The 13,995-nt window shown below is 43.8% G+C and overlaps 1 protein-coding gene across 1 annotated transcript in view; it reads right to left on the bottom strand.

Moving 5' to 3' along the window:
• Positions 1-13,995, bottom strand: part of MYO5B (myosin VB) — a 331,539-nt gene that overhangs the window by 25,888 nt on the left and 291,656 nt on the right. The window contains exon 31 of the mRNA XM_087715323.1: positions 2,369-2,567. Coding sequence (XP_087571449.1) covers positions 2,369-2,567 — 199 coding nt within the window. The remainder of the gene's footprint in view (positions 1-2,368; positions 2,568-13,995) is intronic.

Raw genomic sequence — 13,995 nt, forward strand, 5'->3', positions numbered from 1 at the left:
GCAGATTAAGCATATTTCCCACAGGGAAACTTTTTTTTTGGTCCATTTTATTATCTAAAAATAGACTGACCTGAGAAAACTTCCTCAGACAAATATAAATATCCTTTAGTGCATGACCTTCTCTGAATTTTGTAATTCGAGTCGGGGCATAAAATAGTCATATTAAAACATATGCTTTATGTTTGACATTTGTGGTGGCTGTTGCTGTTAAGAGACATGGATCAAATGAACAATGGTAAACTGACTTGGTCTGGAAACAGAGCGATCGGTCCATTCCAGGGGTGGGTTCCTGCCAGTTCTAACCACTTCTATAGAAGAGGTTCCACAAATCTACAGTGCCGTTTAGAACCGGTTCCAGCTCCCTCCCCCCGCCTGTCCGCACATCATCAAGATGAAGAGCGAGAGGAGGAATTCTGGGAGTTGAAGTCCACAACTCTTAAAGCTGTCAAGTTTGAACACCCCTGGGGGTTTTTTTTTCTAAAGGGTTAGGGGTGCAGGGTCTTGTAACTTGACAGCTTTAAGACTTGCGAGCTTCAAATGCCAGAGTTTCTGAGCCAACATTTTGGTTGCTAAGCAAGAGCGTTGTTAAATGAGTTTCACCACATTTTACAAGTTGGCCACGCCCATCCAGACACAGGGCTGGCAAGCAACTCCCACCCGGTCACATGGCCAGCAAGCCACTCCCACAAAGAAGGCCACACCTATAGAAGAATAAAAAAATTTGAAACCCACCACTGGTCCATTCCTTCTAAAGGGAAATTCAGCTTAGAATCTCACTAGGTAAGCTTTTCCCAGGAGCACCAGTGAGGGGAGAGCATAGCTCAGTGGTACAGCCTAAGCTTTACAACTGGCTACTGGGCACTGTCGATTAAAAGCTGTAGGTCAGGGGTGTCAAACTGGATTTCTTCGAGGGCCAGATCAGCATTGTAGTTCTCGGCGGGCCAGCCAGGGAAAGGAGATGGGACAGACGCCTCCTGCAGCACCCTGCCTGCCAAAACGGAGTGTGGAGGGGCTGCATGCCCCCTCCGTGCCGTTTTCGGCCTGGACAGTTTCCTGCAGCCCTTTGTAGGCCAAAATGAGGTGCGGGGGGCTGCGTATCCCCCCGTGCCCCATTTTCAGCTTGGATGGCCTCCTGCAGCACCCTGCTGGCCAAAATGGGGTGCAGGGAGGCACACACGCCCCCCTCATGCCCCATTTTTGCTAGCAGAGGCACCATGGACCACATTTAAGCATCCTGCAGGCCAGATCTGCTCCACGGGCCGGCGTCTCTCTCTCTCTCCCTCCCTCCCTCCCTCCCTCCCTCCCTCCCTCCCTCCCTCCCTCTCTCTCTCTCTCTCTCTCTCGAACTGCAAGGACTTGTCCAGGCAGTTGCTATAGGAGCCAACATTGATTCAAATGGCCAAAACAAAACAAAATTCTAAACAAATACAGGTTCTACGCACTGTTAAGCAATAAAAATGCATTTAAAACTAACCCTACAGTTAGAACATGGAAGGAGATAAATAATAATAAACCATGCACTATTTTACACACCTGGAAGGAATGAAAGGTTTTTAGTATTGAAAAGTCTGCTCCCCCACGAAATTAACTGAAACCACTTAATTAACCAGAGATCCCACCAGTTTCAGAACGGTCTTCCCAGCAGTTCTGCTGAGAGATGGACAGCTTTCTTTCTTTTTCTTTGTGAACTGCTTTATCCCCTGTTTTTTCCTTTACTGTATATTTCCTCCTCCCACCCAGCAGCCATTTTGCACTTTGTGCCTTTTACAGAATACAGAAGAACGGAGCTGGAAGGGACCTTGGAGGTCTTCCAGTCCAACCCCTTGCTCAAGCAAGAGACCCTTTACCATTTCAGATAGGTGGCTGTTCAATCTCCTCTTAAAAGTCTCCAGTGGTGGAGCACCCACAATTTCTGGAGAGAGAAGTCGTTCCACTGATGAATTGTTCTCACTGTTAGGAACTTCTCTTTAGTTCTAGGCTGTTTCTCTCCTTGGTTAGTTTCCATCAATTGTTTCTTGTCCTGCCTTCTGGTGCTTTGGAAAATGGGTTGACTACCTCCCCTCACATACTAGAATGCTACTATCATGTCACTTCTAGAGTCCTTTTCCCCCTCTAGATTAAACATACCCAATTCCTCCAACCATTCTTCACATGTTTTAGTTTACAGGTCCTTAATCATCTTAGTTGCTCTTCTTCTCTATGAAGAACAACTATCAGCTCTACATCTATGAGCAGGTCTGGCAAATGCGTGAAGGCCACCCTGGAGTATTTTTTTTTTTGACTGGAGATTTGGGCACCCATCTTTCAAACAAGGCATTATTATCACCCTTGGTAGAAACAACCCTGCGGTTTTGCTTTTTCTCCATACCAGGTTTTCGCTGGTCAGCCGTGAGATTTCCTGCTGGATGCCAAACTCCACTTGGGCTTCTGGGGACAACTGGAGGGTCTGGAGGAAGACTTCGTGCTGTTTCTCCATCGCTTCCTTCAAGGTCTCCATCTGGTCCTTTAGGGTTTCTATTTCTTCTTCATATTCCCTTCTCTGTTCCTGGAGTTGAGCCTCAAGGAGCCTGAAGGGGGTGAGAAATGGGAAAGATGAGGATATTTGTCACTCAGAAAATATTAGGTACCCTAAGACACCCAGAAACTGCCAGGATGCCTCTCATGATGTGATGGACCAGGGCTTGGATTCATAGACCAAACTGTAGGCAGATCTTAGATAACAAACGACATCTTCTACCATGTTTCTCCAAAAATAAGACCGGGTCTTATTTTCTTTTGACCAACCTGCGATTTCCGCTACCGGTTCGGGCTAATCGGTCCGAACTGGCTGAATACTACCTCTGACATACATAGTAGGTAGACAATACTTACATTAGGAACTAGTGGTTGCCCACACTCATTACTCATATACATATCGGTGAGGAACACTTACATTGGGAACTAAAGATTGTGAAGGAGACTCCCACTGGTTAAATTACACTGCCTGCTTGTGGGTTGCTACCACGCATCACTTCCTTCACATCAATTTTGGCTACCAAGGTAGCCAGTCCATAAGAATTAAGGGCCTTGGTTATGGATGCCCAGGTTATTTATTTGGTTTACGTCCCACCATTCTACTTAGCTGGAGAATCTGGCCAAAGGAATAACATCTCAAGGACATTTGCTGAGTGTCCTACAACCTCAGTTCAGTTCAGTTCAGTTTATTACATTTATATGCCGCCCTTTTCCCCCGAAGGGGACTCAGGGCGGCTCACAACTCAACCAGGGAAGGGGCATACAGACAAAAAATTTAAAAAACAAAGCATAGCAATGCATAATTTAAAAACATACAACAGTCATACCATTCGAGACGGGGGCAACAGCTCTTTAGCCCCAGGCCTGTCGGAACAGCCAGGTTTTAAGGACATTGCGGAAAGTCTGGAGGGTGGTGAGGGTTCGAATCTCCACGGGGAGTTCGTTCCAGAGGGTCGGAGCAGCCACAGAGAAGGCTCTCCTCCGAGTAGTCACCTCAAACCTCAAAGATTAGGGGGACATGGCCCAGATTGCAGACCTTTGAAACACTCCATCCTTGGACTCCTATACTCCTCTCTCCCTCATTTAAAAGATTCTCATTCCAGAAACAAAACTTACGAAAACAAAAAAACATTTAACTGTTTAACTCATTTCCCCCAAAGTTATCATCTATCGTATTTTTTGGAGTATAAGAAAAACCTTTTTCCCTCAAAAAAAGAGGCTGAAAATCTGGGTGCCTCTTATACGCTGAATACAGCGTTTTTTGACTCCTGAAAGCCCACCCCTTCACCAAAATGGCGGGGCATAGCCTTTAGGAGGCTTCCAGGGTGCTCCTGAGGGCTGGGGAGGGCAGAAATGAGCGAAAAATGGGTATTTGTTTGCTCAATTTTGCCCCCCCCAGCCCCCAGGAGCACTCTATAAGTCTCCTAAAGGCTATGCATGCCCTTTTTTTGACAGAAAATGGGCTGTTTTTTGCTTGTTTTTTGCCCCCACCCCAACCCCAGGTGTATTCCAAAGCCTCCTAAAAGCTATGCATGCCCTTTTTTTGGGGGGGGGGGGAACAAACCACCGGGCCCATTTTTGCGAAAAGTGGGCTATTTTTAGGAGGTTCTGCAGAGCGCAAAAACTTTTTTTTTAAATTCGCCTCTCCAAAATCTTGGTGCATCTTATACTCCAGTGTGTCTTATACTCTGAAAAATACGGCAGTTACTTTATGCCTCAGAATTGGTGGACAACTGGCTCACATGGTTCCTTTTACCCCCACACAATCATTTCTGGTTGCGAGAAATGATTGTGTGAGGGTAACCGCCCCCCACACTGGGGTCTTTTAAAGATGTTTGCAGCTAAGAATAACTTTATGCATTCCAAACCTGGTGTTTAACTACAGCAAAAAAAATTAAAAAAGAGGAAAGATTTGGTTTTAAAATGAGGCATCTGGAAGAACAGATAATAAAAGGGGAAGAAAGGAACGGAATAAGAAAAAAGCCAGAAAGAATGAACCAAGGAAATTAAAAGCGTGTTTCTTTCTGCGACAAAATGGAGGGGATTTATTTTTTCTTTCCCTAAACACATTCACAGTGTGTATTTGGCGAAACGGTGAATTAAGGAACAAACTGTGTTTTTCACAAGAAAAGTGGCATGGAAAAGTGGCTTTTTGCATTTCTGGATCCGTCTCCAACGCCTCCGATAGGGAGTGTGATTCATCACCGCAAAGGTTACAGCCTTCCTTCCATGTGCCTGAAGAGAAGCTTAACATTTGGTAAAGTAAATTGATTTTTAAAAGGTACCAATTACAGTTTGCCTGAAATGAAATCTCTCCCTCCCTGAATCCTTTTTCAAAGGTTCTTCAAGAACCTCTTAAAAGCTCAGTTGCTAAGAAGGAGCGGTTCTTGTATTTTAGGCCCAGCCTGACTGGCCTCTGGGGGGGTAGCGTGGATGGACCACATCACCCTCTGGAAAAGTGAAGAACGCCGTCTTAAAATGATCCCCTCCCACAAACTAAAAATCCCCCTCCCCAATTTTCCCTGGTTTTTCTCAACAGACCAGAAACATTATGCTTTGAGTTTTCCACTCGAGGAGAAATTGTAATGTGCATAAACATATACGCACACCGGTTTCAAGTAGTCCTCGACTTAAGACCACAATTGAGCCCAAAATTTCCATTTGCTAAAGAAATCAGTTGTTAAGTGAACTTTGCTCAATTTTGTGACCTTCCTTGCCACGGTTGTCGTGAATCACTGAAGTTGTGGAGTGGATCTGGCTTCCCTATCGACTTTTGATTGGCAAAAGCGGATCAACATGACCCCGGGCCACTCCAACCGACATTAATACATGCAGGTTACCAAGTGTCGGAATTTTGATCACGTGACAAGGGGATGCTGCAATGTTGTAAGTGGGGTTTGTGTGTGTCACCTTTTTCAATGCTGTTGCAACTTCAAATGGCCGCTAAACGAACATTTTAAAAAAGGGCCATGAATAGCCTTTAGAAGGCTTGTAGAGTGTTCCCCGGGGGGGGGGGGGGGTTTGAAACCGAGCAAAAAACAGGCAATTTTTCACAAAAATGGGCCATTTTTTGTCAAAAATAGCCTTTAGGAGGCTTATAGAGTGCTCTTGGGGGCTGGGGGGGGGGGGGGCAAAAGTGAGCAAACGGCCCATTTTTTGCTCATTTCTGCCCTCCCCAGCCCCCAGGAGCACTCTGAAAGTCTCCTAAAGGCTATGCATGGCCATTTTGGTGAAGGGGACGGGGTTTTGGGAGGCAAAAAATGCTGTATTCAGTACATAAGACACACCCAGATTTTCAGCCTCTTTTTTGAGAGAAAAAGGTGCGTCTTATACTCCGGAAAATACAGTATGTAGACAGATATTCTGGCCGCAAAGTAGATTTGATTCCAGTTCTGGATCTGTGTGCTTTGTGGGAAACTTGATTTGATAAGCGCATAACGGATAAAGCTGTCCCTACAGCAGGCAGAGAAGTCATATAGCCTGGGGTCTTTTTATGCAGATTGAGCTGTCTTAATTAAATATCCATTCTATGTTTACTTAGAATCCTGCAGGTAATAAAAGTACAGGTAGTCCTCTTTTTAATGGCTGCCTCATTTAGTGACTTTTCGCCATTATGATAATAATAAAAAAGTAACTTTACAACCAAATTTTGCATTTATGACCAGCTGTATAAGCCAAAAGAAAACTGAAGTAAAATCATAAGCACAGTTTCGCTCAGTGACTGCTTCACTTAATAACTGAGTTGCCAGTCCTAATTGTGGTCACTAAATGAGGAATATCTGTGTATGGATGGCTGAAAGGACAAGCAACACATCAAGCAGGAGCAGATGCATCCTGTGGGTGCACAATAATTATGGGTGCATGATTTAAAAAGGCCCATACAATGTATTGTTTGGAAATTCAAGAGGACTCTGGCAAGGCCCCCTTGTGGTTCTGCAATCAAAATAGGTGAACATCCTCACGTCAAAAAAACCCACATTAACTTGTTGCTGAACCAGTGGTAGTAGCCGGGAGCAGCTGGTACGGTGGCTCATTTGGCCCACCCACCCCACCCGCGTTCCATACCTATTTTGAAAGCAACCGGCCAATTATGCATGCACCCACAGTGTCCAGCTCCCGTGCAACCTCTGACAAGCAATTGGGTGTCGCAGGGGTGGTGGAGTGCACATGCGCAGCGCACGTGCACGACTAGGACACCCGGCCCCATGCGTAGCATACCGGTAGCAACAGGGAGAGGAACTCACCACTGTGCTGAACCATCCAATCAACATGACAGGTAATCCTCAACATACAATCACTTTTTTAGTGACTTTTGCTGCATCCACTGATCAAGTGGTTGACTGTCTTGTCTTTCTCATTACAGAGGCCACATTTTAAATTTATCAGACTTGAATATTCTGATTCTACAAAAAAACACCCTACTTGGAAGAGCTTATATCCTTCGACGTTACCTTAACAGTTCCTAGGTCCTTGGTTAGGACTCGATCTGTTGAGCTACCAGCCAGCCCCAAAAGCTGTGAATCTCACCAAAGATTAACATAATAATAATAATAATAATAATAATAATAATAATAATAACAACAACAACAACAACAACAACAGCAGCAGCAGCAGCAGCAGCAGCACCAGTAGCACCCTGTGTTTACAAGTCTGTGAATTATACCCATTTTTAGGATCAGGAAAAAGTGAGGGGAGAAAATAACAGCCCAGAAAGAGCAGAAAAAGAAGGAAAAACATATATATTTGACCTGGCTACTTGCTTTAGACCCTGATAGGCCAAGCCGAGTTCTCCATCTTCATTCAGGTACCCCCAGTCCTCAGTCTTGCTAGAAAGAAAGGACAGAGGAAAGGGAAGGAAGAGGAAGACAGATAGTGAAGACAAAAAGTAATAATCAGATGCAGATCAAAGGGAGAAAGGGAGCCTCAATTGCAAGCATGGTGACTGATTCACAAACCTGTGAGCAGGAACCACAAATGATACTGCTAGGTGCAGTTTTATTCCCACGGTTTCACTTATGGGGGTCTAGGACAACTCGCTGTGGACAACTCACCTTGGGACAATTCAAAGCTGTATTAACAGTTTCATTCAGTTACTTCAAGGAGAGAAGCAAGTTAGAACTAAGGAGAAATTTCCTGATAGTGAGAACTATTACTGTAATCAGTGGAACAACTTGCCTCCAGAAATTGTGAATGCTCCAACACTGGAAGTTTTAAAGAAGAGATTGGACAACGATTTGTCTGAAGTGGTGTAGGGTTTCCTGCCTAAGCAGGGGGTTGGACTAGAAGACCTCCAAGGTCCTTCCAACTCTGTTATTCTATTCTATTCTATTCTATTCTATTCTATTCTATTCTATTCTATTCTATTCTATTCTACTCTACTCTACTTTTATTATTGGTGACCATGTGTTCGTCAAAATTATTATACCTCTTGTATTTCTGGGTTGACTTTCTTTATTTTATCATTACTGGCCAGAGTTCCGTCAAAATTAATTTAATTTCTGTATTTGTTGAATTGTCCCGCAATGGAGCTGTCTCGGAGCAAGTTGGCTGTGGTGAGTTGGCTACTGTGGCAAGTTGTCCCCTTTTGCACTCACGGATGAGTGTGCTTACATTTTCAGAACCGCAGTGGGGGGAACGATGGCCCTTTTATGACTTGTGGACTTCAACTCCCAGAATTCCTGAGCCAGGAATTCTGGGAGTTGAGGTCCACAAGTCATAAAAGGGCCATCCTTTCCCCACCCCTGTTTTAGATCAACCACATAAAGTTATGGTACTGAAGGAAGGTCTTAGCGAAGCCAAGAGAAGACCATTGTGAGGGAAAAGCTCACTAAAAGCTCAGTCGAAGCACTTGGAGATAGAATCAACCCAGTAAACTTTATTGGAAAATCCTTGAAGTGAGTTACTGGGCTCCCTGCCAGCAGATTGCGAGAGAGAGACTGGAGAAAGCCCACTCCTGATATTATATACCTTGACAATAACATCGAAGTGGCTAGATAATTGGAAGATAAGGGGATAATGTAATCACCCTGTGTCATTTTGTCCTGCTTCGATAAGCTATTCAATTTGATAAGCTTCGATAACTTTTCAAAAAGCGAGTGCTATGATAAGCTATTTTTTACTCAATTATTCAATCAAGTATTTATGGGCGACATCAAAAGTTTGGTGTTTATTTGCCTTCTGCTAACTTTCTATTGACTCTCTAGGTCAGGGATTGGCAAACGTAAACATTCAAAGAGCCATTTGGACCCGTTTCCCAAAGAAAAGAAAACACCGGGAGCCACAAAGGTCCTAACTTGTCCTGTCTTGTCCTATCCTATTCTATTCTAGAATTGAAAAATAGGATCTCAGGTTACAGACCTCACATGTGAGACTTTAATTCATTCTAAGGTGGGGGAGAAATTCCCCCACCATCCTGAAAAAGTTTCAGATTTTTCAATAAATCTGAAGGCTTGACTACAAAAGTCATTAAACACACACACTTCACTTGGAGCACAAACTTTCCCCTAGCTGCAAATTGTTGATCCAGGGGGTCATTTTAAAGGAAGCCCTCTGCATGGGGGACCTAAAGGCTTTGCCACTTTGATCTAGTGGTTAAGGCACCAGGCTAGAAAGCAAGAGATCATCAGTTCAACTCCCGCCTTAACCCTGAAAGCAGACAGTTGTTGTTGTGGGGAAAATAAGAGCGGGGAAGATGTGCTGGATACGTTTGCAGCCTTGAGTTGTTTGCAAAAGTAATAAAAGTGGGATAGAAATAAATTGAGCGCAAAAGAAGAAGGGGATGACAGAGAATGAGGTGGCTGGATGGAGTCACCGAAGGAGTAGGCGTGAGCTTAAATGGACTCCAGAGGATGGTAGAGGACAGGAAAGCCTGGAGGAACGTTGTCCATGGGGTTGCAATCAGTGGTGGCATTCAAAAATGTTTACTACTGGTTCTATGGGTGTGGCTTGGTCGGCATGGCGTAGCTTGGTGGGTGTGGTTTGGTGGGCATGGCAAGGGAAGGATACCATAAGTCTCCATTCCCACCCCACTTCTGGATTACTATTTTTTAGCAATAGCAATAGCAGTAGACTTATATACCGCTTCATAGGCCTTTCAGGCCTCTCTAAGCGGTTTACAGAGAGTCAGCATATTGCCCCCAACAATCTGGGTCCTCAACCTTATCAGTTTTAAGAGGTGTGAACTTCAACTCCCAGAATTCCAGCTGAAGGGCATAGGAGCACAAACTTCTCTGAATCTCTTTAAAGCAACTATATACGTATCTGCAGCTGCTTCACAGTCCCAGCTGCTTTAAAGAGTTGCAGGTACAATGTCAAGGGTCCCACAGGTCAAAGCACCTTTCCATATTCCTATTTACAACATTGCAGTTCTCTAACATCTAGTCTGGAGTATGGGGAGGCCTTCAAATTTGGCAACTTTAAGACTGGTAGACTTCAACTCCCAGAACTCCCCAGCCAGCATGGCTGACTGAGGAATTCTGGGAGTGGAAGTCCACATTAGTGGTGGGATTCATTTTTTTTACTACCCGTTCTGTGGGCGTGGCTTGGTGGGCGTGGCAGGGAAAGGATACTGCAAAATCTCCATTCCCTCCCAATCAGCTGGGACTCGGGAGGCAGAGAATAGATGGGGGTATGGCCAGTCAGAGGTGGTATTTACCGGTTCTCCGAACTACTCAAAATTTCCACTACGGGTTCTCCAGAACCTGGTTAGAACCTGCTGAATATCAACTCCAGTCATGATGGGTCGGAATGACTTCGCAACTAACAACAAGAAAAAATAAATAAACATTTTTGTATTGGCTTTACTCTGGCCTAGCTAAAGCCCCCATCCTGTTTTGTGGATTAGGGATTCATAGGAACAAACTGTGAAGAAGAAGATAAAAAGCTTAAAGTGATGGAAATAAATTGTATAAAATGAATGTTCCTGGCCTGGAACAGAAAGGCCCTTGCTAACAACTTGGGAGAAATAACTTGAATCTCTCCTCTAATGGGGTGGAACTAGGAAACAACCTTTTAAACATTACAAAGCAGTGATTGTTAAGCATAAGTACTCAACTGCTGAACAAGGTACTGAAGATCAATTTGGGCTATCAAGCATAAGGCTTCACAGGGTTGGAAAAAAAATCAGAATTGCAGATCTGACTCTCCTATTCTTTGCAAAACCTCTCCTAAAATTCCTGTTCTCTAAAGAAAGTGACTTAAGAAGGGTACCATTAGTCCTGAATTCAATAATTACGCAAATTGCAAACACGAAGCAACTGTAACAGCTTGGGCCCTATTAAATAAATGGAAAAATGGTTAATATTTCCATTGATCAATGAAAAACGTCTTGCTGGAGGCATGACCCTTAAATCTTCTCTTTTACATGGAAATTGCCTTGCCTTTTATGAGATGACCTGACACAGCAGTTCATTTACATCTTTTTAGACTTCAGGAGATGGGAAGCTAGCAGGGGGCCACAGGCAAGAAATAAAATTGTTTGAAAGGACCGAAATCTATTCTGTCTTAAACATCAAGCTGTTCAGTTCCATTCCAAATTAACATTAATGGCAATAGCACTTACACCTATATACCGCTTCACAGTGCTTTACAGCCCGCTCTAAAGCGGTTTACAGAGTCAGCCTATTGTCCCCAACAATCTGGGTCCTCATTTTATCCAACCTGGAAGGATGGAAGGCTGAGTCAACCTTGAGCTGGTGGGAATTGAACTGTCGAACTGCTGGCAGCCAGCAGCCAGCAGAAGTAGCCTGCAGTACTGCATTCTAACCACTGCGTCACCATGGCTCTTTTAAGATAGACAAGTCCAGCAACTCCCAAATGAGTTGTATCCAATAACTATGATAGCACAAGATTTGTTGGCTCCACTACAGATCCTCTTCAGGGGCAATGCCACACAGTGATGGCCTCCCTATTTCCTGTATGCAATTTTGAACAATTTTAAACAATTAAAAAAAAACATTTTTTAAAAAAAAGATTGGTGAATTCTCCACACTTTTGTTCCCATCACTTCCCACCAACACGGACAAATCAGGATTTAATGACGATTGGGAGGAAACCTTTTAAAAAGGGAGCCAACCTAGAAGTAAGGAGAAATTGTCTGACAGTGAGAACAATTAATCAATGGAATGACTTGCCTTCAGAAGTTTTGGAAGCTTCATCACTGGAAGCTTTCAAGTAGAGCCTGGACAACCATTTGACTAGGATGGTATAGGGCACCTTCTTTGAACAGTGGGTTGGACTAGAAGACCTCTGGGGTCCCTTCCAGCCCTAAGATTCTTTAGAGATAGTCCTTATTATGATAGCAATTGGGACCGGAATGCCTATCACGAAGTACTGTGGACATAATGCACAATGTTATGTGACTTCATTGCTTAATGATGTCAGTCCCTGTTGGTGTTGTAACCTGAGGACTGTGTGAGTTGTTAAATGAGGACCTCACGTGACCACAAATTGGGAAGAGGAGGGAGTCCTTGGAAGCAGATGGGCAACAGGAATTCAGTCAATCTCCATTTCCGTATGATAGCATTTAAGAAATATCATGGTTCTGAATATATGGGGGGAACAAGGCCAGTTTGGAAAGACCCATTATTCTGACATAATTGTCATATTGCTTAGATTCAGCCACCTTTGATCAACAATGAGAAGGAAGGACTCCCTGGAGAAGAGCCTAATGCTGGGAAAGATTAAGGGCAAAAGAAGAAAGAGACAACAGAGAATGAGGTGGATGGATGGAGTCACTGAAGCAGTAGGTGTGAGCTTAAGTGGACTCCAGAAGATGGTAGAGGACAGGAAGGCCTAGAGGAACGTTGTCCATGGGGTTGCGATGAGTCGGACATGACTTCGCAACTAACAACAACAACTGAATCCAGAAGTGAACGGACCTGTGAATGAGTTGCAAGTCAATGTGAGGGAAAACTCAGCCGAAGAAATGTTTGCAGAGTTGACCAAAATAACTGTAGCAAAGGGATAAAAATGTGTGAGCAAGGAGAATTATAGGCCAACAAAAGAAAAATCAATATATACAAGGGAATGACTAACATTCACAGAGAAGAAATGGCTAGGGACAACTGTAGCTATAGATTTGCTTTGTTTTCATATTTTACAAGGTTGACATCCCAAACAACGATCAAAAGAATGCTAACTGAAACTTCTCCACTTAAATGTAGTAAAGGTTTTTCAGGAAAAGGTTCCAGGTTTCGTTCTTTTCAAGGTTCTAAGTAAGATCCTTGCTTCAGAAACAGCTAACTTTTAGGAAAGATAGGAAGCAGAGGAGAAAGTAGAGGAAAAGGAGAGAGGGAAAAGCAGAGGAAGAAGTGGAGGGAATGCAAGAGTAGGAGAGAGGGGAGGAAAGGGAAGAAGAGGGGAAGAGTAGAGGAGAGGAAGGGGAAGGAGAGAAGGGAAAAGAGAGGAGGAAGGTAGGAAGGAGAGAAGAAAGGGGGGAAGGAAGGAGAGAAGAAGACAGGAAGGAAAAGGAGGAGGAAGTGAAGGAGGGAAGGAAGAAGGGAGGGAAGCAGGGAGGGAAGGAAGGAGGGAAGGAAGGAGAGAAGGAGAGAAGAAAGGGAAGGAAGGAGGGAAGGAAGGAGGGAAGGAGAGAAGGAGAGAAGAAGGGAGGGAGGGAAGGGGGAAGGAGGGAGGGAAGGAAGGAGGGAAGGAAGGAGAGAAGAAAGGAGGGAAGGAAGGAGGGAAGGAAGGAAGAAGAAGTAGGATTGTTGTAAAATAAGATGGGTCTATGGGATGGTAAGAAAGCAATTTCAATTATATTGTCAATTGCAGGAGAGAAAAATTGTTACAAACACATATTATTAATAACAGTTATGAGATCATATAACTGTGAATGTATAAATGAGAAATAAAAATTTATTTAAAAAAACAGAAACAGCTAACTTTAAATGGCACTAATATTAATATATGAGAGAGAGATAGAGAGAGACAGAGAGAGAGACAGAGACAGAGAGACAGAGACAGAGAGACAGAGACAGACAGAGAGACAGACTCTAATGGTTAAGCCAGCAGGCTAGTTCTCAAAAATGAAGAAGCTTCTTGGATGAAAAACAAACTGTCTTCAAGGAAAAAAGAAAACCAAGAAACTTTATCTTTTGAAAAGCACTTTTGGTGCACTTAAGTTTGTAAACATTTCTCCACAATGAGATTTAAAAAGAATTCAGTTCCTCTTATTATTTAGGATGGTTGCCAGATACTGCAAAAACGTTCTCCAGAAGTTCCCCGCAACACAGGAAGAGTACGATACAAAGATACGTCTCCAAGAAATATAAGTCCACAAACAGGCACACCACATTTAGCCCAGAGGTTGGTTCCTACCAGCGTTGGTACCACTTCGCTTCATGTGTGCATGCACAATTCACTGTGAATTGTTCTGTGCACGTGCAAAGAACAAGAAAAACTACTAATAAACATGCCGACAATGGCAGCAGAAACCGGGAAATCAGTTCAGGGGCGTGGCCAGCCTGGGTCCCTGCTGGTTTT

The sequence above is a fragment of the Thamnophis sirtalis genome, unplaced genomic scaffold, assembly GCF_051295495.1.
Source record: "Thamnophis sirtalis isolate CommonGarterSnake01/CBP01778 unplaced genomic scaffold, rThaSir2_p1.2 scaffold_5, whole genome shotgun sequence".
In the NCBI taxonomy this organism is placed as follows: domain Eukaryota; kingdom Metazoa; phylum Chordata; class Lepidosauria; order Squamata; family Natricidae; genus Thamnophis; species Thamnophis sirtalis.